The sequence below is a fragment of the Synchiropus splendidus genome, chromosome 1 (assembly GCF_027744825.2).
Source record: "Synchiropus splendidus isolate RoL2022-P1 chromosome 1, RoL_Sspl_1.0, whole genome shotgun sequence".
Taxonomy (NCBI): domain Eukaryota; kingdom Metazoa; phylum Chordata; class Actinopteri; order Syngnathiformes; family Callionymidae; genus Synchiropus; species Synchiropus splendidus.
In genome coordinates, this window is record NC_071334.1 from 29,142,317 (window position 1) to 29,170,077 (window position 27,761).

At 40.1% G+C, this 27,761-nt stretch overlaps 1 protein-coding gene across 13 annotated transcripts in view; it reads right to left on the reverse strand.

The window, feature by feature from the left end:
* The window catches only part of cacna1g (calcium channel, voltage-dependent, T type, alpha 1G subunit), a 183,307-nt gene that overhangs the window by 38,855 nt on the left and 116,691 nt on the right, over positions 1-27,761 (reverse strand). For 10 of the 13 annotated variants that reach the window (XM_053854153.1, XM_053854156.1, XM_053854152.1 and 7 more), the window contains exons 11-21: positions 20,205-20,356; positions 18,271-18,456; positions 16,198-16,312; positions 13,255-13,410; positions 11,642-11,707; positions 7,404-7,497; positions 6,939-7,117; positions 6,060-6,398; positions 4,923-5,093; positions 4,610-4,710; positions 1,325-1,448 (exon numbers count right to left, since the gene is read on the reverse strand). In XM_053854153.1, the coding sequence (XP_053710128.1) occupies positions 1,325-1,448; positions 4,610-4,710; positions 4,923-5,093; positions 6,060-6,398; positions 6,939-7,117; positions 7,404-7,497; positions 11,642-11,707; positions 13,255-13,410; positions 16,198-16,312; positions 18,271-18,456; positions 20,205-20,356 (1,683 nt within the window). The remainder of the gene's footprint in view (positions 1-1,324; positions 1,449-4,609; positions 4,711-4,922; positions 5,094-6,059; positions 6,399-6,938; positions 7,118-7,403; positions 7,498-11,641; positions 11,708-13,254; positions 13,411-16,197; positions 16,313-18,270; positions 18,457-20,204; positions 20,357-27,761) is intronic. The other 3 variants (XM_053854164.1, XM_053854157.1, XM_053854163.1) reach the window with 1 other exon arrangement.

Here is a 27,761-nt window from a genome sequence, read left to right on the forward strand (position 1 = left end):
ATCTTGACCTCTAGCTGATCTACTCCAAAGTAGACCTGACCATGACTCCTGACCAGCACACTTGAAAAAGCTCTTACACAGACTCGTGCCTCAGGTTTCACCGGAACATCAGACCCATTCTGACAATGTGTCGGACCATGACTTATCCTTACCCTTTACCCGGGTGCAGGAGTCAATCCCTAACAATGACACTTGTCCACACATAGAACCCTTTTGGGTCAAATGGCACCAAGATGTAGACCCATGCACTTAGACCCACACGGTGACATAACAGTGTTTGAACTAGAACTTCAACAGACCAAGGCCCGCACTTTGACCTGGAGAACCCAGACCCCAACATAGATTGATCAAGATGCAGACCTTGTGTCAGACCTTTGGTTGTTTTGTTTCCTCTTCTTGCCAGGGAATTTGGTTAATAGCAGCACTTAATACACTACCATCCAGCCAGTTAGAAGGAATGGGACGATGACTCACTGTGTTATTTCCTGCACCATCAGAGTGCAGGTTTGAACCACTGTGACAGCTGAATATGTGTACTGTCTTCTTCTTATCAGGCTGTAATATTTGTTTCGTGTATTACAGTGACATCAGTGCTGGTGCATCTGCCCTGCAGACAGTGAACAGCCCGGTGGGCTGTCCTCCATTTCTTAAATCTTTCCTTTCCTGGACATGATCCACGTACAGGCAACCACAGATAATTGAATCAGTTCCGACAAAACAACCTCCTCAGTCGTGGAACACGCGGAACAGGGCATTCCAGCGAGACCAACCCCTAATTAGGCTTATCCACGGAACACCTTGCTTGGTGAGAGCAAAAAATAAATAAATAAAAGAAAAATACTGAAAAAAATGAAACGGATAATTACAATGTTTGTGCAACGGGTGGCGACGCGGAATCCTGCTGTTCAAAAAATGACATAGCAGAAGCCGGCCAGGCTCTGACTGCTGGGACGCTGTATTAGCATGATGCTGCCATCATTAGAATCATCTTTTTTAATATGCTTTTCCACAAAGGTAGTGTAGACAAGAAGTCATTTGCAATGAGATGTTGTTTGTTCATTGGTTACACTACTAATTACCAAAAAAAAAACGTATTGACAACAGTACTCGCTGCATATTAGCCAGTTATTACACATTATGAAATACATATTAGCAGGCTGTGCAGCTGGATTCTATTTTACCCGAGAGTGGTCACCAAAAGTTCACTGGAAATTACATCATAATTACAGATTGTTAAATAAGCAGTATTCAATAAGTTGTTGGTTTAAAAAAAAAAAAAAACATGATGTCAGAGTGAAAAATGCTGAATAATGGTGAGACTTACAGCACTACCAGGATCGATGTGAGGCCTCTCCATTGCGATGGTGATGCAGTTGAGGAAGATGATGACCAACACCACATGATCAAACATCTTGTGGGTAATAATCTGGCTGCAGGTGATGCGAAACCTGTGATCGAGCAAGAGAAAGTGAAAAACATATTGAATTTTATAAAAAAATTAATTAATAAAAAAAATACTATATATATATACACACACACACATATATATATATATATCCATCCATCCATCGTCGCCCGCGTATCCGTTCGTCGTGCTGGGTCGTGGGGGCAGCAGCTTCGGGAGGTCACGCCAAACGCCCTTCTCCCAAGCGACATCCACCAGCTCCGACTGGGGGATCCCGAGACGCTCCCAGGCCAGCGTCGAGATATAATCTCTCCACCTGTTCCTGGGTCGACCCCTCGGTCTCCTCCCAGCTGGACGTGTCTGGAACACCTCCAAAGGGAGGCGTCCAGAGGGCATCCTGATGAGATGCCCGAACCACCTCAACTGACTCCTCTCAATGTGGAGAAGCAGCGGCTTCTTTTAAATATTCTTTTATGAATTCATGCTCAGGGAACAGCACATGTCAGGATGATTTGATGTACAAAAGGTTGAGTACTGCAGTTGCAAGCCATGCAGTATTATACATCAGCCCTCTTGGTGACGGAAGTTTCCCAGAGACAAACCTGATGCTGCAGCAGTGTGGCAGGAACAGCCGAGGCTGTACACTTTGATATTATTTGTACATCAATTCCTTCATTAAAGACGACTTTGCTCCCACATTGCAGCAACATAATGAAGCAGTGCAGATGTATTAATTAGGCCTGGCATTCATTACGCTACATTAAACAAAGGTTCCAAGGCTTTTAGCATTCAACAACAGGGAATGAAAGAGGAAACACTTTTAATATGTGGCACTTGCAGGGATTCAACCGTGCATCAAATCTGCTTTGATGGCTGATATCAGAAGATGTGCTTAGCGGGGGGCATCGTTGCGAGGTCCGGATCTTGGTTATTTTTTTGACTTTTTTTACGCATCTTTGCTTCTCAATAATTTCTTGGGTTTTTATATTTTCTATGAATAAATGTATTCACTTGACATTTCAAAATACATGAGTTACAACTTCTTATAGTAATTGACATTATCAAATACACATTAGTGTTAGCAATATAACAAAAAAATAATTACATTTGAGGGTGTATTTGGATGTTGTATCAGTGGTTCTCAATTTGCATGTTTATATATTTATGCAAATATTTATTATCAGCATAATATAAATAAATATTAGAGCACAATGAAACAGAATGAAAGTAGAGTCACTATACTAGGAATAACACATTCATCACTGGACTTTACAGTGTTGATCTTTAGCATCTGTTGTGGATCGAGCAGAAATGTTTATGTTCCATCGGTTCCAGTGAGATGGGGGACTGGGACCCGACATCAGCTTCTTAGCACTGAAAGTGCACAGTGAACTCTACCTGTATCCTTTGAGCTACAGGATGATACTATACTGTAACTGTGTACACACAAACAATAACAGATGGTTCATATAGTCCATTTCCACTTACTCCATCATGAATCGTAAGGAACACCCTCTGAGAACCGACCTTGTGCAACCTTAGTCCTCTTCTTGATGGACTTTTTTCTGGCAGCGATCTAATGACAGTGACCACGGCACAGTATGCCAACATGCTGGTCTAGTCTCGTCCTCATTAAAAAGTTCCCCTGCAGTAATCAGTAACAGCAGCAAGAAGGAAAGTCGAGGTGAGTGCAGATCCACGTGAAACCTTCTGGACTCGGACCCCCACTGACATCGCTGCCATGTTGATGTGACTGTGATGGTGGTGAGGATGCTGCTGAGGTCTGAACTCAGACAGGACGTCGCACAGTGTCTCTGCTTTCCAAGTAAATCTGGCAGACTACAGCGACAACACAAAGCCAAAATCATTTAGTTTGACTTTAGAATCAAAGTGTGATCAGAATGGCTTATTATGACAATTTTTTTACTTACAAATTTTTTTTATTGCTTTTTATGTTACACTGGTTTGTGTGACTTCTTTAAAGGGACTCTGTTATGCATTTTCATTTATTCCACAACCAAACCACAGCTTCAAATCAGAATAAATATTCAAATATTTTCGTTTTCAAAGTAATATTTGGATAAAGTTTACAAAATGGCCGCCATGCTTGAAACCATATTCACGTTGAAAGAGTGACTCAAACCACAAATACCTCTAATGCACCACACTGGTTACAGCTGATCACAATTATCTTATGTGGAAATAAAAGCATTAATTTTAACATGTTAGCACTGAATTACGGCATTATTTTGAGGAGCACTGTCACTATCTCCCTGCCTCAATTTATGTTTGTTGTTCATATAGAAAGCTCACAGTTTTATGAATTCAAAAGGAGTGGAATGGCACTTTTGCATGTGGAAACATCATGGTATCATCATAAGTGACAGCAGATCCAGTGGAAATGGTTTGACAGATTCTGATGGGGACGTCAAAGTTGACTCACGACTCCTTGACAAAACTTGAAAAAACAAAAAACGTCTTGAAAAATTAATCTAAGCCTCTCAGTCTTTGTATCGGGATCTTTAAGAAATTCGACTGGAAAGTCACATCACAAAATCCATGAATAGCGCCATTTACTGTATACAGCACGGTGTGTCGTCCATCCCATAATCCTTTGCAGAGGAAGTAACAAAGGAAGAAACACGTCCTAAACTAGTCACAAAGTTTCATGTCATGTCAAGTATTTTTCTGTTGTATGTGCAACACCAATTCGTACATCACATGCTTAACCTAGATAATAAGCTTGGTAAGTGTAGTGATGGGTTTTTTGACACCACAAATCTATTGCGAGTCAACATAATACTTCTATACAACAGTGTAGACGGACTCAGAGTTGTGACATTTTGAGTGTCACTCTACTAAAGAGTCAGCAGAGTGACACATCAAAGCTCTCAGAAAGGAAAGATCGCTGAATAAAAGGGGTAGAAAGCGGAGCGAGGGAGGCAACAGCCACAGCACGTGGAAGAGATAACTGCAGCTGTCTATAGGAGAAACTCCCCCTCCTCCCTCAACAGTGCTTACTCACCCCTGACATGACAGAAATGTCTAGATAATAGAAACGTCTGAAGTGGTAATGCAGCCATAAAAAAAAGATCATATAAAGGGAAAGAAAAAATGTGCAGCACTTAGATTTGGGTCAAAGGGATTTAAAGTCAGCAGCGGTTGAAATGTTTAAAATGATTATTTATGCAGCATTAATTCTACCTGGACTCCGGAGGGAAGAGGTACAGTGACCATGCGTCTCGGTCCCGACACCACTCCGGCTGTTTCTTCTCCAACCAGCGGACCAATCGAGCGAAACGACCCTGCGGATGAAGGTGAAAATATGGAGCATTTATTATTCATTTGTACACAAAAGCTTCCCGCGGTAAGGGCTCACAAACATTCACAGTGTGTGTGTTTGCTTTTACATGGTTGTCTCTACATGATTGTATTCAGTTTTAGCTCTCCAGATTTAAAATAATGCGATACTTTTCGCTTGTAAGAATGTAAAGGACATTCATGCGTTCATACTAACCGTGGGAACTTCCTCTTCTGCAGCTTCTTCTTCTGTGTTTTCATCCAAAGACACGTGAATGGGGGCCAGAGAGGACGAGGAGCCCTTTCCATTACAGTCTGTGGTCTGCAAAAGACCCAGCGAAGGGGGGCGGGAGCTGTGCATGCTGGCTGAGCGGTACAGGTACGGCACCTTCACAAGAGAAAAGCACATCACTTTCACACCATGCGCAATCAAACTGTATAGTTTTCAGAGAGGATTGAAGTAGCTTGGTTCAGATCTCTGTGTGATACTGTATCCAGTGATGTCAGGGTTGAAATGAAAAAAAAAGCAAACTCAACAGTTAAGATACATAATATTTTTAACCAATGCTCAATGTGTTCGCCATCACATGGTTAATAAACAAATAAAAAATATGACAAAATGTGTCTTTAAGGTCATTCTATTCTGTACATTGCTGTATTTGGGCAAAATGATGTGCATATATGAGTTATATACTACGTAATGTAGTACGTAATCTCAAGTGCACACGTGTACATTTGAAAGATATTCGTATCTTAATATGCCTGTAGTTGATATACCTACATTCATTTGTTTAAAGTAGCAAATACGTTAATTGTAGTCACTCTTTTATTTTTCATGACAAATTATATAATAATAATAATAAGAATTATAATAAATTATTATTTCATTATTATTATTGTTGTTGTTGTTGTTGTTGTAGTCATTTCTCCTGACTACAAGTTTTCGTCGACTTCATTTTGTCTAATAAAGAATAGAACTAAGACTGAAACTTCATCACGCAACTGGCCAAAATTTCAAACACAAACACAGTAATGGGCCAAAAAAATTTAATATTCATTGAGACATCTGCAAATCCAATTCCACAATCAGATGTCGTCGAACGCAAATTTTAGCAAATGGCTTCTCTAGTTAGCATCAGCCCTGACTGAAAGAATGTCTGGTTTTCTTTTTCACAGATCTGCTTTCCCATTTTTCCTCGAATGCCATTTTGCCATCATCTGATATTTTCCAAATAAATTCTTGACATTTTTTTTTATCGATCTTGCAGGCTAACTAATATCAGTTGAGCAATACTAAGAATGTTGTGGGTGATAGATGGACTGGTGACTAAGACTCGTGAGAAGAGTCAGTCACCTGTAGCAGAGCATCTGGAGGCAAATCCATAGAGCTCCTGGTCTCCACTGACTCCATCCTCCGGTGGCGAGTTCTTCTCTGTGACTGGGACATGGAGTCTGTCCTGGCCAAGGACGTGTCATCCTCCTCCATTAGCCCACCTCCTTCTTCACCACCACCCTCTTCCTCATCGGAGCTGGATCCTCCCTCTCCGGAGAGCAGGGACCGTCGTTCCCCAGACTGCCGCTTCTGTCGCTTGAGTGACGGGGCCCGGCCCAAGCTGTTCCAGCTCGATCGCCGGCTTGTTCTGCCACTGCCGGAGCTCCAGGGGGCGTAGGGAGACGTGCTGCGGGCGGTGTTCTGGAGACGGGGTGCATGATTGAAAGCTCAAAAGGGATAAAGCAGCTCAAGGTATTTTAGCTTTGATGTGGTCTGACTGATTTCCAGTGACAAGAAGACGTTAAATGGAAAGAAATTGATATCTGACAGAAAGACAAGAGCAGATCATTTGTCAATCATAAATGTGGAAACAGCAGTGGTCAAACCTGTGACAGCAAAGACTGGCTAAATGTCAAACGTCAATCATCTTAGCTGCTGCTTTTTTATTCACGCATGCAATGAAAAAAGTCAGCAATGATAGAGACATTTAAGAGACTTAATGCAGGGAAATGAAGCTCACCGCTCCCTCGGGGGTTGTAAGAACAACTCATGATTATCTCAATAAAGAACTGTGCTGAGCAGAGCTTTGCATCATGGGACGAAGAAACAAAAATGCTCATCTCAGTTGAGACTGGGGTCGAGGTTCAGAGGTTCAGGCACAGGCCAGGAAATTAGATTTGGTTTGTCCGTCAAAACGCAGAATGTTGATCTTATAAGGATTAAAAATAAATAAATACCAACCGGTGACTTTTCATAAGCTGCAGGGTCTATAGACACGTTGCTGCCCCTTCGAGACTCGTAGCCGAGGATGGGATCTGCACCTACTGGTAACTTTGGTATTGGCATCGGCGTGGCCGCCGTGTGGGTTATAAGAGGAGGAGTCAGACTCGTCTTCAGGTCCACATGACCATTTACAGGAACTGCAAGTGAAAATATAAAAATAATAAAAATAAAAAAATGCAAGACCAAGACCAAAGTGATACTGTAAATGTGGCAGTTGAACAAACTGACAAACAAATGGGATGTCATTGAATTTGTTCGTGTGAGTCCAACACTACGTGAGTGTTGTGTATTGGCCTTCATACACAACAACAACATACAACAATACTGAGATTGAAAAAGAACACAGCAGGGGGATTGTGAGCAAAGAGCTTTGCAAATGTACTGTCGTTCTAAAGATGGATAGATATGGCAAATGGGTCTTACCTGGCGAAGCCGAGAGATCCTTCTTACTGCCGTTGACATCTTCCATACTGCGCACAATGGAATCAATCTCCGAGCCTGACTTTGAAGCGTCTCCCTTGACAAACAACCAGAAAGGATCACAAACAGAACATCCATCAGATTCATGAAGGGAGAGCAACGGGAGCGACCTCAGATCAGTCGATCTGACTTTATTAAGAGACAGGAAACTTTCAGTGGTGCCTGACTATGGAGGTCAGAATAGGGCAGGAGACTGAACCATCAGGCATCTAGTCACTGAAGCACAAACCACACCATGCAGAAGCACAGGCATGCATCATGCTTGCACCCTTGGAACATGCAAAGACCACAGTACCTGGGCAGTTACGACAGTGGATGGAGCATTTGATTTATTAAGACCCAACTTTTAGATCAAAAAGGGTTATTACAGGTAATAATAATTTATTTGCATAAGACCACAAAATGAGCTCATAAAGGAGTATCGTAATAAAAAGTAAAAATGAACATGCATTTAACAACAAACCAGAGTAATGCACTGATAAAATATGATCTAAACTGCAAAGCAACAAGCATGGCGATGTTGTAAGCCGACGTTGGACGGAACAAAGTTGTAAAACTGCTGCTGATGGTCTGGGATGGATTGAGCCCATGGACGACATCTGGTGTTTCTTCATCGGTAGAATTGGATATACATGTCATATACATGTCACACTCATTCGTTCCAACAGCTATAGTACTCATGATGGTACACAATCTTCAAGTTTCCAGATCACTCGTAACATGAAGCTTTGTTGGTTGAATCACTCCTTAACCGTAACACCATAAAGCAGTTGGACTGCAACTCAAAGTGGACGCCGTTCATACTGGGCGAACATGGGCAGGCTAGTAAATACTCTTAGATCTGGAGTTCCAGCTGGTCTACAATTATATGGAAGGATTTATCACTAACAGCAAAAGCTGCAGCGTGCGCTCCATTTACTCTTTCTTGTTCCTACTGTGTGTCGTGAGATCAAATTCCAGAACACGTTTGACACTCCTTTGTCTCCCAATCACTCATATTTCACATGCTAGAAAATATGTCTATATACATATCATGTGATCAAGCTCACATGATCGCAGTGTTTCGTGGTGATAACTACTTATAACATTTGCCAAGCAAGCGATTTCTGTCCTTGTGAATTCACCGCAGATATTGGCTAATTACCTCAGGTGACGCCGCCCTCACAAAAGCTAGGTATTAAAAGCTGTGGGTGTTTGTCCTCATCTCTTTTTAGGTATGGATAAAGAGGGAGGTGAGTCTTTATGAAGTTCGCTTTCATTCCTGCTACTCCCTGTGGTCAGGGAAAAGGTCAATGTGACTTTGTGTGGGCATTTAAGATACGCGTAAACTGAGGTTTGGCACCGCTCAACCTTTAGGGCCACACCAGACAAAACAATCGGATGTAATGGAGGTTATACTTTAAGTTAATGAGCTGTCATTAGGAAAACAATATCATTATGTATTGGAAGCATTAGATTTATGAATGTGTAATGTGAAATCTGTAACGGTAATTGCACTACTGCAACTCAGGGTTCTGTTGTGTAGTTATATGTACTTGCATATATATATATATATATATATATATATATATATATATATATATATATATATATATAGCTCTATCTATATAGATATATATATATATATATATTGTACTGGGCTCTTGTTGGTCCAATACATTGCTAAGGTTTTCGCTAAAAGAAAACAAAGGATGATGGGTGGTGTGTTTGCCGCTGGACACGAGGGAAATCCCTCGCACTGAAATAACCAAGTTGTTTGGATAGTTTGTTTACTATCTGCCACCCCAATTTTGGATCGCTGGTGGGAGCAGGAGATAGCAAAGCTATAATGGGCAGCACCAACTCACAAGGGGATCTCAATTACACCGCTTCAAAAGACGCGTGCTGGATGTTGATAGGAGGAAGTACGGTAATAGCATGTGTGCTGTCGCAAAAATTGCTTTCTGCCACAGCTGCATTAGTTGCAGCGATGACATTTGGCATTGAAGCGCAAGGATAATTGTTTTGGTGGCATTGCTAGCGTCCTGTTACAGATCATTTTAATATGTATTCATGTGACAATAATAGGGCACCTACAATATACACTTATTGGAAAATACTGTATGTGAAACAGCTGTTACAGTTTCACGCAGCTAAATATGTTGGGCTATATTTAACAATTCATAATGAACCTGGAATAGTAAAACATCCAATCGGGTGAAGACCATCCTCTTCAGTATATGCGTGTCAACAGGGGTAACTCACGAGCAGGTTTGGTCACAATCCAAGTAATGACCACAATGTAGCCCAATGTAGTGGAGTAAAGTATTGTTTCTTAGTCACGAATACACTTGAGTAAAATTTAAAAAGTATATTCAAATTAAAACTCCCATGAGTATAATGTTCAAGATTCAAGATTCAAGAGGTTATTTGTCACACATACAGTTGTACGCGGTACAACGCACGGTGAAATTCTTTGTGTCCCTGCATCCAATAGAAGAAAAAGAAGTGTGCACACAGGATGCATACCATGATGATGTATGTATGTATCTAAAAAGTTACTTAAAGAAATGGTGCAGTAAATGTGATTCATCACTGCCCACACCTGAACATAGGTTCAGAGGTGAGCATCGCATCATGTCTTGAAAATGGCAGCGCAAGCATTGAAGCAATCACATATGTTTGAATGTTACGTTTGCTCACAACTGTACTTGACTTATGCTCAAAATGTACACATTACATTAAAAATGATTGAATACTTAACATAATTAAACCTTGATAATGTTTTAAAATCGATCAAAAGAGGATTGCTAACACACATTGTTACATAGTTTGGTAAAAATGCAATGAAGGGCCTGGATCAAATCTGAAACACAGAATTAGAACCGAGAACAGCTTCCAACCATGTGTTTTTTTGGTTTTTATTGTCTTGAAATCTTTTCTGCCTGACTCATGCATATGAAGTTGATCCGTCTTGAGCTTTTATTGCATCCCATCCTGTAAAACGCCTGGATTTATCAAGCAGCACTGGGGCCAACAGAGAACCCAAAACACACCACTTCTCTCATTCCTCCAGCCACGTAAATCAGTCACTGAAGCTGTTTTTCGAAACCAGACAGAAATAAAGAGAAGTGGAAGGTGGCCATTAGTCAAACGGTTGAGGAGTCTTCCCTTTAGAGACAGCAAGAAAGCAAATACACTCACACTGCAGGGTGAGTTCATGGTGTTTTAACCCAAACACACATCATGCAGGATGTTGGGAAAGAGGATTTTCTATTATTTGTTTTCCTAACAGCCATTACTGGGCATCCTTTCTCAGGGTCCATCAAAATTCAGGTTGGATTTTTTTTTCTTCGTATTATTGTATGTAATGGATGTAATAATATTAATATTCCTAGTTCAAGGAACGATTTATGTCGGTTGGCCTGCAGAAAAAAAGTGGGGACAGATGTGTGATGATGTGACAAAGTGTGAGGCGTCTGATAGCCACATGATATTTGGGCCATAACACGTGTCTTAAGGGAACCAGAAGTATCATCTTAGATGGTCCACCTCCTGCTCTCCTTGTTGCCCTCAGGCAAGAGGTTTCAAGGCCTGCAACTGCTGGTTCAAAAACCCTTTCTATCCAGGTGGTTACTGAGACAGAATACAATGTCATTCTCCTACATGTAAGTTACACTATATTAAGTAGTAGAAGTCACCATTGAGGAATTCAGCACCTGAAGAAGAGCCATTTGCTGTTACTCTGTGCATCCTGGTTTAATGGCAGGATCAAATTGGAAGCCACCCACTCTAACTCTCCAAATGCTGCCATTGCATCCCGGGACTGGGCTGCTGAATTTGTGAACTGTGCTAAACTAAAATGAAGTTCACTAAAATGGCTGAGAAATGTTTAGAATTATGATTGAAATGTGTTATAAATTAATCAATTTCTTCCTAAAGCATAGATTTAGGAAGGTTCTGGTACATATTTTTCCAGCATACATGCCTCTATGTGTTCAAAAAATGACAGCAAAAAGTTACTTTTTGAACTGCTATTGCTTAAGCAAATATCAATCGGAAATGACAAGGCCCAATGCATGTAATGCTCAATATATGTGAGGAAGCTGAAAATCCTCTTTGGGGAGAAAGGACAGAGGTACAGGGTGCGGGGACAACAGGCAGGGAAGAGCGGGAGGGTAAGGCTGCAGTGCTGTACATACCCCTGAGTCTACAGGCAGCTGAATGAGGCTCAGCTGGGCATGCAAATCCTCTCGCTTGGCCACTTCCTACAGCACGAAGCGATTGGTGCAGCCGGACAGGTAGAGGCAGGTAGAAAGAGGCAAAGAAGTGAACAAGGTAGAAGTGTGAGGAAGACAAACAAACATAGAACTATATATCAGTCAGTCCATGACAAGCTGATCGTGCAGCAAACCGTTTCACAGCCTCTTGAAAGGTGCACAAGAATAAAGAGCATCAGTTAGAAGATGCAAAATTCACAGCGTAAGTCCAGAACAAATGCAGAATCAAATGCCTTGACATAGAAAAATGTTAACAGTTCATCACAAGTTGCTTGTTTCTTAATATATTGCTGTCAGGAAAGGACCGTATCAATTTCATCCGACTCAATGACAATAAAATACAAGAGATACATTAATGCAAACATTCACAGGCAACTTTCCGAACAAATGACTAGAAAGATTTAAGGAAGTGGCACACATCGGTTTATCGCTGATAAACAGTGTGGGATAAGTTACACACTGAATACTGTGTAATGTATAGCGGCATTGTTTAGATGTTGTCTTTTCTTTGGAGTTGTGCGCCTCCCCTGGCTCGGCTCACATCATTCAACCACCTGTTACCTAGCAACCTAGAGACAGGAAAAGTTTGCCTGCCTAAAAATACACTTGCAGGAAGGGCTGTAAAATTGAAAAAGGAGCGACAGAATGAAACAGACAGCTCTGTGATGACACACAAGAGTGCGGGGGGGCGGAGAGTGGGGGGGACAACATCTAATAGACCCGGGCCTTTCTACAGTGGCATGAAAGGGTTTTTTTAATCTTCATATGGGTTTCAACAGAAGTCCGAGTGAAACAAAGGTTTCATTCAGAACAGAGTTTCAAACGGCTGGGTTTATGTTTATATGAAATACTCCTGTTCTGCCTGTGCACAATCTGAATTTGCTGCTGACTTGCTCATGAACCCACCAACTGACAGCTTTTGTTTAGCTACTTGCTAAAGAAAAGTGTCTCACGCTGGTTGAGAAAACATTTCCTTTTAATCTTCATTATAAGCTCTAATCCAAAAACAATAAGTCTTTTTTTTTTTTGGAATTGCAATTTTTAGTGCTAGGTCTGTTCAAAAGCATTACAGCAACTATAACAGCAACACAGCTAAAGCATTAAATCCAGCTAAAATCCACACTGACATTTCCCAAACTATCAACGGAACATTATTTTCGTAGAGTTTGACATTTTCAATTTTGGACTCCATGTAGCGACTTTATCATTAACAGCCCTCCCACATGAGATCCAAATCAGTAATGTCAAGCACTTTATATTTATACACCAGATAAGAGCAATAATGGGAGAGGCTCAGCCCAATTGTTCAATATTTTATGAGCCTGTCAAGCTTTCTGTCTCCCTCCCCTCTTTTGTCTCATCTGCAAGCCAAAAAGCTAAAAAGTCTCAGAGATCAAAGTGGCTCAGAGGAAGAAGGGGAGATGAATAGGCAGCTACAGATGGATGGATGCTTTAGAGTATCACTTTGGTCTTCAAAAATGAACCTACGAAATACCACCTCTCAACATCAGGGCTTCATCTCAGCATTCCAATACCTCTGCTTGGAATCCTTCAACCAAAATGGCCACCAGGAGATTGAAGAGGACGTAGTTGCCGAACGTCATGAGAGCGATGAAGTAAAGTGCGGCCACTGGGGAAGTGGAGGCCATACCGTTGTACAGAACCTTGTTCCAGTCTTCTTGTGTCAAGATCTAGGAGGAGAGGATTTGTTAAACACATTATTAATAATAATCATCATGGCATAGATTTATATAGCGATTTATAAGGAATCCAAACACTTTGCAAAAACCATTATCCATTCATACCTCAGTCACACCAGTGGTAGTAAAGTAGCCAGGTATCCACAGCTGCCCGGAGGCAGACTGCCAGCATTGATATATGGATTGAATATGAATTGCATTTACTTATTATTTTATTTTTATTTCATTTTATTTTTGACATTTGCATTTCATTTTAAAACATATAGTCACAAGCACAATTTGAAATGAGTGTTTGTGGTGACCCTTCAAAGGATGTTGACCATTAGTGGGGGATGGATAACTTGCTGGCATCTTTATGTATTATTTATTATTTTTTAATATTCAGTAACACTATCAACTCGCACTTCTGCCATAGACAGCCTAAGTCTCCGCCCCTTCTGGTCGGTCCTTAATAAATGAATGGAAGTCTATGGGGAGATATTCTCTGGTCCGCTTGGCCTCATGCCCTGGATCTATGTGCGGTACCTCAATTTAAAGGATAAATAATGATGTTAGTTTTTACTATGTTTGTTGTGTAATTCATGATTTATTTGTTAGTGGAAATATGTCATTAATTGGACTGCAAATGAAACGTGCAGGTGTCATATCACAGCAGAATCTGACTGCTCCCGTTCTAAAAGGTACTCAGCTATCATCAGTAGAAGACACAGTAGAAAACATTAGCTGACATCATTACTGTGACAGTATAGAGCGCATGCTCTCTCTCACTCAACTATCCAGTGAGAACCTGTGACAAGCATTGTACTTCACTACTACATATCACACGAAACCTACAGTAACTTTTGATGCCCGTCAAAAATAAGTGCACTCACGGCATTAGAATGGGTCTTTGATGTCTGATGTCTGTCACTGACAGTCATCATGTGTGAGAGGTATGGCAAATTTCATGCTTGAGCTCCCGTTCATATTTTTTGTTTTGTTTTGTTTGTTTTTGTTTTTTGAGGCAGAAACCTGTTTCCACTCATTCAGCAAAAGGAAATGAGCAAATCGTGATTTCAATAGGCATGTCTCCAGTACTTCACACACAACCTTGGTAAATAACTCACACTCCCTAGTATAGAGCCAGTCACACGTGTTTTTGAGTCTTTGTTCCTATAAATCTTTCATCTCGGACGCTTTGAGCCCATCAAGCGGAAGCAAATGCTCTGAATTTCATTGCCGTCCGAGTTTTAGAATCAACTAACCCAGAACTCTGCCTCATTCGATCTTGATGTAATGTCAAACTCTGAAGTACAAAGACACTTTGTTTGGGGTCGAATCCATTGTTTGAGTCCTGTCCAGGAGCTTAGAATGAATGAGTGGACATGTCATGTCAGGTGACCCTCCAATGTGATGTGATGTTGTCACCATTGAGGCTTCCCCGTCTGATCTCCTGACTCGCAGGTTTTTAGTCAGAAATACTAAGGCTTATCATCACCGGTTTCTTTGCAGTGATGCGACAAAGCTGGCAGAAAGTAGGCAGACGCATGTCCATGTTGCTCCACTCTATTAAATAAATTATAATCCAGGATGCATATTCCATCATATAGATATTTGAAAGCCTTAAAGACTCTTACATCAGAGCTACAACAACACGAGGAAAGCCATCACGCCACAAAAATGTTCTGCACTAAGTGACATGATGACACACAACATTCTTGTCGGCTGTTTTAATGAATTATATATTGTTTCCATTTCAAGGGTGGCAAAAATATACATCGGTTGACAAGAAGGTGTGCTGACTCATGCGGTGACATCATAAAAATGGAAAGCAGAATAACACTTCACAACATATTTGTAGATGAAAATGTGGAGGGAAAGTCTGTGAGTGGGGATGAGAGAGAATTTGACTTGTTATATTTTATTCATTCTGGAAGTAAAACAGCTTTTCAACCTGCAAAAATGTTCAGACAGCAGTGATGAGGCGGATAGTGACTTGCCAAGGACAAGATCATAAGGACAGTCTTTTTCTTCCCTTTCCGCTATGCTATGAGCAACTGCTCTGAGTAGTTAATAACTTAAGTATTATTTATATTAAATGGTATTATTCAAACTTTCAGTTGAGTGTATTGCTAAACTTCCATCCAAACTATAGTGCACATTCTCAACATTGATTTTATTTACAAATTATACATTTGAATTATCCATCAATAATCTGGATCTTGCTTTTGCTTACTTGGATGTAGAGTTAAAATAAACAAATATATGTATTTTGTATTTTATATTCAACTAAAGAACAGAACTTGCTGCAGAACTAGCAAGTTGCTAGCAAGTAGCAGAATTGCTTATAGTTTATTGAAGTTCAACAAACAATGCATTTTATCTGTGTCTCCATAGAAAACCTTACCCACATGTGACAGCACACATAATATCCTCTAACTGTAATTGTTTTACATGAAACACTTTGGTAACTTTCGTAACAAATTGTAACTTTCGATTTGAACACAGACATTTGAAATACATGTTTAAAAACAAAAATCAATGTAATATATGACCACTTCATTATGAGATGAAAGATACAACTGAACCCATCATTACACAATGCAGAGTGAACAGAGTACTTTTTGCATGAGTCATCATTGGTTTCTTAGCAACACTTTTCTCAATGACTGAGCAAAAATGTAATTGGTATTCACAGCAATGACACAGAGTTATTTAACAAAATAAGCAATGGTTATGAATAACAATGATGGTTTATATGGACAGAACTAAAGGAAAGGTGGATGAGTGGGCGCTCACCTGAAAGACGGTCACAATGGCCCAAAGAAGCGAGTCAAAGTTCTTCCTGTCTGGGAGGGTGTCTCCGTCTCGCTCCGACCCAAATTTACAACCGAACAGATGCATTCCGAGAATACTGAAAGAGTGTTGCAGAATATCAGATTGGAAACACACATTTTTAATGCAAATTATTTTACTTTACAGAATACCAGAATTTCAAACAATCAGTTGGCAATGACTGAAAACAGCACTAGTGAAAATGAAATGGTACGATTTGAACATGAGCAACCTGTTGGAACTTGGTGTGAGGTAGGAATCAGCACCATGGACAGTGGACCCCAACCAGTGTACTTTTTTTTTTTATTTATAGATTTATTTTATATCATTTTAAATACATAGGTTGATGAAAATGTATACATCTTTAGATAAAACCTTGAGAAGGGTTTTAGAAATAAACAAAAATTTACTTGTGGCTGTCAGAACACAAGGTTTACACTGACCTCAGATATAGGCAGCAGGCCTGCTTTAAATGATAAAAATACAAGAGTGTAAATTCACAAAGCTGTGAAAGAAATAATAGACAATTTGAATAACATAAGAATTAAACGGGATTCTCAGTTACAGGACTTTAAAAGTTTTAAAATACAGTTTAATTGAAGCTTTATGATATTGTTATTATTATGACATACACAGCACTGACACAGCATCACTGCTAGAGTGAACTTCATTTTCATGAGAAACTGTTTTTAAACTCATGGGTCAATGCACTTCCCTCCTCAAATGTTTTTTTTTTAACTCAAGAGATTAAAACCATGTGAAAGCACATGTAATTTTCTGCAGTATCTCCATCTAAGTAGTGACAATTGCTCTTTTGGAATCAACACATGGCTTGGATGGGGAGAAGCCGAGGGTTTATGACAACATCTGGGCCTTGGACAATATCTGTGCATCTACGAGACTTAAGTCTGGTTTAATAGTGCCAGTGTGACAAATAAATCTGTTTTCTATTCATGACCGAACGCAAATCTGATCGTAAAAATATTTTCAGGACATGAAATCGCATGCAGATGGTTGGAGGTGGGGAGGAAGAGTGTGTTGAACCAACAGGAGCTTCCAGAACAACTTCAAAGTTCCTCACACTTGCAGGAATCGGTTTCATATGAATATGCTTGGAAACGGCTTGGAAAGAAGTGTGGATGATGTAGTTGTAATGGCATCAGTGTTGCACGTCTGTTCATGTCAGCTAACCTCTTTGTACAGCTCCCTCAGCACAAAATCAGTTCAACAGCAATCTGCAGCCTTTCAAACATTGCGTGCAACAAATATGTTTGCAGTCAGGCTCCCTTTATTTTTCATGTTAAATTACATAATTGTCATGTTGGCTACCAGCTTGCATTGTAATATACTCGAATGCTATCAGGGATTGGGAGGAGCTATATAAGATTCAAGGAGCTAGACCTTGTTGGATTTAAATTAAATATGACAATGAATAGGTGAAAAAAAGTATTAAAAAAGTCAAGAGTAACTGGATTTGGTGACAAAAAAATGACATCATCATTGTCAAATGTTTCCTTCCAGTTTACTGACATCTTGAAGCAACATCACATTCAACTATTACCAACAACAATGCAAGTGTTGGTTGACACTGTGGCAATTAGGACCTCTCTATTGCCGCTCAGGTCCAGTCCTCTGATTGAATTTGTCCATTTCAGCAAGTGCTCAATGTATCTCTCTCTCCCGAGAGTTAATTCCAGGAGCGGCAATCTGGTAAACTTGTGTTCTGCTCTCCGTAAATTTGATGTCAGAATATAATTAGGGTGTGAAGATAATGTTCCAGCTCGCAGGGAGACTCGCGGTAATCTGTCCCGGTTATTTAGCGCGATCGCATGTCTGATACTTTAGTCAGCTTTATGTGCAGCTGATATCACACCAAGCCAGGTGCGGACGTGGTATAATGGAGTGCTTTATTAAATCCTGTCCAGTCATCTCCCTCTGGCCTAAATGGTGAAATTAATATCACAGTTTTCATGAGTTATACAGCCTTTGAGTAATCCTCTGGCCAGCTTCAAGCTCGTGAAAAGTTTGGTTTCTCACCTGAAGATGAAAATGAAGAGCATCAGCAACATGCAAAAGTTGGCTACGTTCTCCATGGTTTTCATCAGAACCACCAGCTGCCTCTGCAGGGCCGGCATGAACCGGACCAGTTTCAGCACTCGCATCAAGCGGAAAGTCCTCAGGACAGACAGCCCTCCACCCTGCTGGCCGACAATCTCCCATACGCTGTCCAGAGAGAAGACACAATGAACATGCAGTAACTGACCACCAACCCATCCTCACTCCTATGCCGAAATATATTCACGACTAAAGCAGCCTTCAGCGTTGCACGTTGACAGATACGCATCGCTCTTTCCATGGATTATAGTATTGAAAGTCACCGTGACTAAAACGCAATTGACACATGTTGCACAGAGCGCTATCCCATGGCTTACCTCACCCCATCCTCTGTCTTTTTTATGGTGTCGCGCTGCCATGGAAGGCAGAACATGTGCTTCAATTGAAAACGTGCAACACTGGACGCTGCGTTTGTCGTCAGTGTAGTAGAGAAAGGTGAACTTTGACAACGTCAATATATTATGCCATGGAAGTGAAGATGAGTTGAATAACTGAGACAAACAAACTGGTCTGGGGTCCGTGCTGTTGGGGCTTGGCTTTGGTTTGCTGTCGTGGTGTTGATAGGGTGAAGTGAAACTGAGAGATATAACTCACCAGGTTGAGGGTATCATCATTGTTATATAGGATTGAGATGGATGCTGCTGAAGTCAAGTTCTAGGTTGACATTGTGACTACACTGCGATGTCAGATGGCTGATCTTGCCCAGGGATATGGTCGCTGTTGGAGTGCTGTGGTTTGATACTGTTGCTGACAACATTACTACCATGTTGTCAACGTCGCAGTCATGGATGCTGTGGTCGTTAGGTTATGGTTTGGGGTTGTGAATGGTTGTGGATGCAGTGTTGATGATGATTAGCCTTGTGAGTTTGAAAGTGTTACAATGGCTGAAGATTCTATTACAGTTGTTTATTGAATAAGAAAGCAGTGGATTTTGTGGTCAAAGTTGTGTCGCGTTGTGTTTAAATGTGGGATATGATTGTAGACATTGTGGTTGTGAGGTCACCAGGAAGGATGAGGTTGCAATTTTGACAAAGATTGTGGTTCTTTTTTTGTTTTAGGAGTTGTGTTTGAATTCATCTCAAAATGTGGCTTATATTGTTGATGGGTGATTGTGAATGAGGTGAGTATAGTGCAAGTGCCTGCCATTGTGGTTGAAGTACGAAAACTGCTATCACCCTTAGTCAAGTTGACTAATTTTTTCGACACTATTCTTTTCACCAAAATTTATGTGTACACACAATATGTAATACACACGCCAGTCCTCCATGTGACATTGTCACGGTCTTGCTAAAAATAGATTCATTCAATCATCATTTTTGAAAACAATTTTGGACAGGCATAAGGCAATGTTTTTAAATGCATCCACTCTTGGACCCAACAGTTTCAGTGCGAACCCAGTCACACTTACGGTCAAATAATGACAATCAGAATCAGCTTCATTGCCAAGGTCAGTGAGGATCCCACCAACAAGGAAAGTGCTTTGGGACAACATGCAATAATAATAATAATAAACAAGAAAAACTGACCATAGCCCCCCGCCACAGGGAAGTGGGACAAACAGTCCAATAAGCATATTGTAGTTACTATTGTGGTCAAGGTTGTTGCTGGTTTTGTTGAATAGATTGTTGTTGTTTGTTTTAAACCATTGTTCTACAGTGTCATGTGGCGTAAGGGGATCTGTTTCGGTGCATTATATTGCTGCACTACGGTAGACCTGTGTCATTCATAACAGCTATTATGGACAGTGGGACATCTGGAGTCGTCTTCTTGGCTTGTGTTTCATCACAAAGAAGCTGTTCTTCAATATTTCTAACCATCAAGCAGCATAACTCCATGAAGCATTGTTGCCGGCTCACCTGATCACCACTATGATGCCATCGAAGATGTTGTAGGGGTTCTTGATGTATCCAAAAGGCCCGTACACCAAAATCTTCAACAGCATTTCCAGGGCAAAGAGGCTGGTGAAAACAATGTTGCTGATCTCCAGCGCATTCGTCAGCTCATCAGGCTGGGGCGAAAAAGAGGGAGAGAATAAGCAAAGGTCACAAATGGTTTGGCTGATTGTTTGATATACACCAACAGAGAAGGAGCTGTGTCACGACAGTCTACGTGAAATGCCAGCAACGACAGACAAAGGCAGCAGCTGCAACATTTACCAAGAGCTCATCAGAGAATTAAGTGACGTTTGCATCAGATCAAACAAACGTGTGTGTGTGTGTGTGTGTGCGTGTGTGAGTGTGTGTGGCTGCCGATGTCAGATGTGCGTGTAGAAAAGACAAACAGGTCGACGTTGAAGAGAAAGTGATAGAAGATAAAAGGGAGAACAAAATGTAAATCAGACATCTATGGCAGGTATCCACAACTGTTGGGTATAACAACATGTGGTAACGTCATTGTGCGTGTGGACTGTGCAACAACCCCAGACAAACGCAAAGCCTTTCATCTCCATTCATAAACAGTTTACACAAGTGGAGGATGAAGCATTTTAATCAATTAGAATTGTGTGACATGGTAGCATACTTTCAATCAAATTGGACTTGAAAAAGAACCAGGCACCTACTGGTGCCGTGAGAGTGGGACAAACTCTGGAATCGGATTGGTTTGCTTTAAAAAAAATGATCTCATGTGGTCCCTGGAGTATCAAATGAGTTGTAATTGACTCGCATTAAGTGGTTATTATTGCTATTAACTATCTATCCTGTACTAAACTAAACTAAACTTTATAACTAAAAACAAAAACAAATACCCAATTGTTAATATTTCAAAAGGACCCACATAATTTATGGACTTCCACAGTAAAATACAGGACAAATGAATAACTATCCCTGACTTTAAGCAGCACCACAGAGAACATATAAAACTTACTCACAAAACCAGTCAGACCCTCAATTACACATTTCATTTTCCAATGTTCAAAACTGAATCCAACTAAAATTGGTGCATGTTTAATCAAAAGAGTTCCTCAGCTGAACCTGAATTTTATTCCACAAAACCATCTGTTTTTTTTTTACTTCATAACGAAACACAGCGAATGTTATTTCAGAGTCAGCGAGGGATGTGTGCAGCCTTTCATGCCATCGCGGCTGCTACTTTTCATTCTGCTTCAACAATATTACGGCAAGTCTTCACTCACAATAGCAGCTCTCTTTGTCCGGGGATATGAAGGAAATACGTCTTCAGCAAAGTTTAGAATGTGCATCTTGAAAGTTAGACTTACTTTGATCAAGTTATTGTGCTGATGCGAGTCATTTCGCCCCAAAAGTATGGAGTGTCACCATCAGGCCAGGAGACTAATCTAATATTTCACCGTGGAGATAACACAGTAGGTAGAACTAGTCCACATTGGTAGTCTGTTTTGGGACAAGTAGGTAAGTTATTAAACATACAGATACAAAGAGACAAAAAAAAAAAAAAAAAAAAAAAAAAAAGAAAAAACACCCATTATTCACTCGCTTGTCTTTAATGACAGCTGTCCATATGACTTCTCTGTCCTTTATTACTTCACAGAGGTTTGGTACTTTTACTTGGAGAGAGAATTTGGTTGCAACTAATGGGGAAATTTTGATCACAACTTCAAGTATTTCTAAATTGCAATAGAGCTAAATGCACCTCGCTAGAATAACTCCCATGTTGGTATCTGTCATCCTCGTATAGTTGCCAGTTTTAGCAAGGGGCAATGTGGGCGACCAGCCAGGGCACAATATATGTGCACAAGGACCTGAAAATACATAAATAAATAAACTAAAAGGTGGGTATAATCATGTTGGTTTTCGGGGTGTTTTTAACTGAAAAATCCCAAAAGAAACATCATAATGGCTGAAGTGTGTTTCTTGAGGAACCCAAGTTGTGCATCCAGCCAGACAAACAAAGAGGAGGACCGGGTGAGGACGGCTGCAGATTGTAGAAGGATTTGCTAGCGTTGTTTACTGTCACCATGTGGGAGGGGGCAGTGCTCCCTCACGGAGCCCTTCCCTGATCATTTTATCCCGTTTTTATCTCGTATTTTTGAATTTTTAGCTTCCCCATTGTGCCTTATCCTGGCATTTCCCAGTGCCTTCAGTTCAGCTTTATTCACTACAACGCATAGTTAGTGCTTTAGAAATTGGAAAAGTCAACTTGTCTGGCCTGTTCAACTACAATTGTGCAAATAAATTTCTATAATCACAGCGAGTTAATGACCAGCAATTTTCCGCATCAAATGGTTTATCCAGCAAAGCTGTGTCTGTAATGCTGCAGCAGTTAGTGCTTCCATAATTAACCCGTCTTGCATTAATAGTTTAGTGTGTTTCACTGCAACAACAATCGGACTCATCGGTCCACGCATTTTCTCGACTCCATTATGAACAAAAGTTGCCCTGAAGAAGTTTCATCTTAATTAAAGCTATTCTACAGCCCTATATTCCCTCAAGTTATTATGCTGCCCAACATGAGGCAGCGCTGTGGAGGCAATTATTCATGCCGCTCGTGCAAAATTAATTTTTGCACATTATATATGTGCCCCCCTCCGAATGGCATCACCTTCAATTAGGATTCATCTGTTTCAGACAGCAAAACACATCCAGCTGTCGAGAGAGAATTGGTTGATAAATCGCATAAACATGAAATAAATAAATAACCCAGGGAGGTGAATATTCTTTTATATTTTGTTGCTATCTCAAATAGCTTATATTCCTAGCTCATATAAGTCGGAATGTATTTTAAAAGAAAAAAACTTCCTCAACAACTTTATTTCCTAAACGCAGAAACTTGAATGTGACACGTGGCAAGCTCTCCTCAGTTCCTTACCATGCATGCACACACAAACACGCTCACACACACGCACACGCACACACACACAGGCACAACTTTATAATGGATGTGGTTGATAAGCCAGAACAAGTAGGAGAGCTTTTACGGGGTGAGACTTGGACGGGAGACATCTGGCCTAGAGCAGAGGTTCAGGTCATTATTTTTCCCCCACTGTTTGTGCTCCTCCATTGTTCCAGCTTGTATATTCCACATTCCACAGACATCGTGCAACATTACTGCATGAGAAAGAGGCTGTAAAACCCGTTCTCACACCTAGCAACATAGAAACACCAAGAGCCACCAACCACTGAGGTGCACCCCCAAACACTGACTGAGGCTCAATAGAAGCAGCATTATGGCTTCTAACTGACCATTTCTATATACCACGAGGTCACACATTTTTTTTTATTTATGATGTCAATATTTCTTAGTTAAGTCCAAATGTTGTTTAGTTGTAATAATAGTTGATTTTGTAACTTATCATACATGCTTTTGTTGTTACTTCATTTATTATTTTTGTCTATTATTATTTTATTAAAGTCATTTTTAAAACATCAATAATAAATAAATGGCTCATACAAATATTTGTGTTTTTCAAGTGAGAAAACCGTTTTGCCAATCTAATTGTTTGCTGCAATAGCTGTTTCCGGTGTAATGAGGCATCCAGAACATTGGGAGCAGAAGTGCGTTGGATGAGGAATGGTTTAATCTGGTTAGCGCTAATGTAATGTCACCTCATCTGGTGGGCTCCGATCCAAACAAGGACGCCGTTCTCCAGGCTTACAATGATGCACAACCATGTGTGCTTCATTGGTATCCTCCAGGGTGAAATGAAGAGGGATGGATAATATCCATGACTGTTGCTTAAATGCAATTTAACAATGATGACAGCGAGGGATCTGCCCGAAGGGCCGGATGAATCAGTTCAGTAGCTACATGGCGGTGGTTTCTCATTCTCCACCCATTTCAAGACAGAATGAATCTTGAGGTCCAGAGGTGCGTGTGACCTTCACTCACCCTCCGTCGGCAACTGGGGCTTCATGGCTCCATGTTGCAGTAACACCACAACACCAACTTTCATTCAAACCTGGTGGATAGTATTTTAATTGGACCTTACAGTACCCCACAACAGGGTTTCTCACACAGATTCATAGGTTGAAGAAACAGCACAAGTAATGCATATTGTGGAATTAGGTTCAGCTCTGGTGATGCTGTGTAGACTGGGATAAAAAAAAGTATCAGTCAATTAAACTCTTGAAAAACAACCCATTTGTGGTTGTTTAGAAAAGTCAATCCAATATTATCCATATAATATATGGGTAAATTAACTACTAAAATTAAATATATTTTACGGTACGTCAACCATGAGTTAGAATCAATTTAGTAATTTATTTAATATAGTAAATCAACCAAAAAGCAACGGACGGTTGCCATCTATACCATCAGGAGCAGGTAGGGCTCAGTGTTCAGGGAACAAATACAGGAGGAGCTAGGATCGAACTGGCAAACTGTGAGCTGTGACACAGCGACAACTCTAAAACTGTCATCCAAACAACCCTAGAAATTGGTTAAATCTGAGCCCTATGACCATGACAACCCATCATTGGACTCCAACCAGCAATTGGTTTGAAGAAAAAACGAAAAACACCTTACTTTAAAATAGAAAAAAAAGCATGTCAGTATTTTAATTCACCTGAGGAGATATATTTTTGAAATGAGTGTTTTTAATTTTCAATAAAATAAAATGCAAAATGGCAATTATGCAATGTAACCTAAACTTGATACCAACCAAAATGAATTGGTTTTATTTTGCAGCCACAGACTTCTGCTTACATCAGCAGCGATACAGTCACACTTTAGTTATGACGTTTGAGTTTGTGTAATGTTCCTTAAGTGTCATGAAAATGCTCCTCATGTTTGCTATCTTCGTTGTTTGCTTTGCTGCTACTCGATGCCTCCTGTAAAATAATAAGTCTGTAAAAGTATTATCTTCCTGCACCATTTATTACTACCTTGACATCAAACATTTGAATCATTACCTTAACCTCACCAACATGAAGATATAGTCATGATTCACTTTGCAATCACTGTCACTCCATGGAGCTAATGCAGGCTCCATAAACAAGCTGATGAGTGGCAATTCAGCATGTATAATATAATAGCAGCTTCCATATAAAAACCAATAACTGTCTTCATGTCAAACCCAAAACAGTTTAAGAGATTATTTTACTGAGAGCAGACACAAAGAGACAAGAGGAGCTTGCTAAACATCAGCAGTGCGCTATTTGACATCTCACTGAACCGGAAAATAACTGGGTCCATTGTTTGATCACTCCATTGATTCTGTCTTTTTATGATTTCACAGGCTTCAGAGCTGGAAAAGAGCTGCATCTATATATAAACCTAGATATGGATCAGTTGATTCAGAATTCATGTCTCAGCACTGTGTAAATATGAGAAAAGACTCGAGTCTGACGCCTGTTTTGGAGGCTTGCCACTGTCTTTAGATGCCAGTTCTGCACTTCTCAGGCAGCAAGAGCAACTGAATAAATACAGTTTGCACTTCAGACTTCTGGGTCACAATACTGGAAGGATAAGAGTACATAACCAACGTAACCAACTACACCTATGTCGTCCAACACTTTGTTTTCCATCTCCTGTTGCTCGTGTATCCTTTCTGAGAGTAAAAACAAATATATTGTTTGTGCCAGAACATATCCTCACAAGCTAAAAAATGATCCAGGTTGATTTTCGCCCAGGTGAAAAGGTCACAACATTCTCCGCACAACCAAACACACTTGGCTTTCTAAAAGCAAACCAGTGTACTTTTGAGGGATTGCTTTCAAGGTTAGCGTGGAGTGTCAAAGAGTTGCAGACACCACTGACCCAAAAGTGAGTGCAGACGACATGTAGTCGCTACATGCGGAATCAATATTCATGTTGGTGCTAAAAAGCTTCCACTCGCAGACCGTTTCCAAAACAAAATCCATTGATGCACAATCCTTTGAACCCACATGTCTGTGCTTTATCTCCTACGGATCCATGTTTATGACATTTGCCATTGGAGGAGAAGATTTAGGGAACGGGAGTTGAAGGGACACGGAACATAAAGTATGTATTATGTAAGTATTTAACCTTTTCATATGTGTCACACAATTGGAGGCAACAATACTGGTTTTTCCAAAACCAGTGGCAGATTCAGATTAAAATGATTATGAAAGATTAATCACACACAAAGAGAGTAACACTATTATCTTGTGTATGTGTATCTTGTGTACTATTATCTTGCAATGTAGTAGTGACAGTAGGATAACTTTAGAGTGCTTGTTCAATATAATACACAACATGTAAATAAATAAATGATCTAGACTCTAGATTTTTTTTCTCCCTTTGTTGAGACCTATAGTGACAACAACAACAACAACAACAACAACAACAACAATAATATAATAATAATAATAATAATAATAATAATAATAATAATAATAATAATAATAATAATAATAATAATGGTAATCTAATCTAATCCTCGAATCCAAAACAATAGGCTGAAGTCAAGATGATCAATAAGCACTCAAACAAGAAGGTTGCAGCAAAATTCCTATCAAAGACACTTTGCCCCATTGACCACGTGGACATGAGCATATATTAAGGATGTTTAAAAAAAAGGGTCAGTTTTATTCTACAATATACAATATGTGATTCAATGATAGATCTTATTGTCAAATCAACATTTTGCACAGCAGTTAATGCATTTGCTCAGGAATTAGAAAAACAAATGCCGATTTCAAAGTTGAGTTTCGATCACTGCTTTGCCTCACAGGAGGCGGATCTGAGTTGAATGTGTGTCATTACGCTTCTTATTCAATAACCGTTGTGTTTGGGGTGGGTCAAAGGCACAGAAGCAGATGGAAGAATAGAAGGTGGCAGCAACAGAATAAATGCAGGCAAGATGCTGATTCTCAAATGGAAGTTTTGTTTATAAATCCCTGGGAGACAACGGTGTTGACAAAACCGCAGTTGTTTGTAACCACTGCAAAGCTTGCTTATCACCGTAGTACTTCTAGTCCAAATAACATTTCAATGTAAGACACACCATCACAGCCAGCAAATCCCCCACACAAACAAACACCAGAGCACTTGATCCACCGTGTGGGGTGCAGATAAGCAGAAGTCAAACAAGCTAACAAATGCACCAATTTGTTGCTACCCAGCAAAGTGGAGAGATTAAGGTTACTGAAGATGTTGGGAAGAGCAGCCTTCTTAGGATGGCAACCAATGAGAGTGAGAGCACCGTATCAAGAGTCAGACTCCCAGTTACACTACATTACATTGATGAGCATTATTATGAACATGTTTTTTTTCTACTTTGTTTTTATCTATACAGTATAGTGTAACAGATTATCACATTTAATAAAAAGTTACAGAAATATACCTCAACAAAACAAGTCGGGAGACTTTTTTTTTGTTAAGCACAATTTTGTATCTAGACATTTTCCAGAAGAAAGCCAATATGTAGGCTTTCACCTACCGGAGCTGCTTTACAGTACAGTGATATATGGAGTACGGATCAGCCAGTGCAAGTGTATTGGAATGATACGTGAGGTAATGCAGGCGCGTAAAGG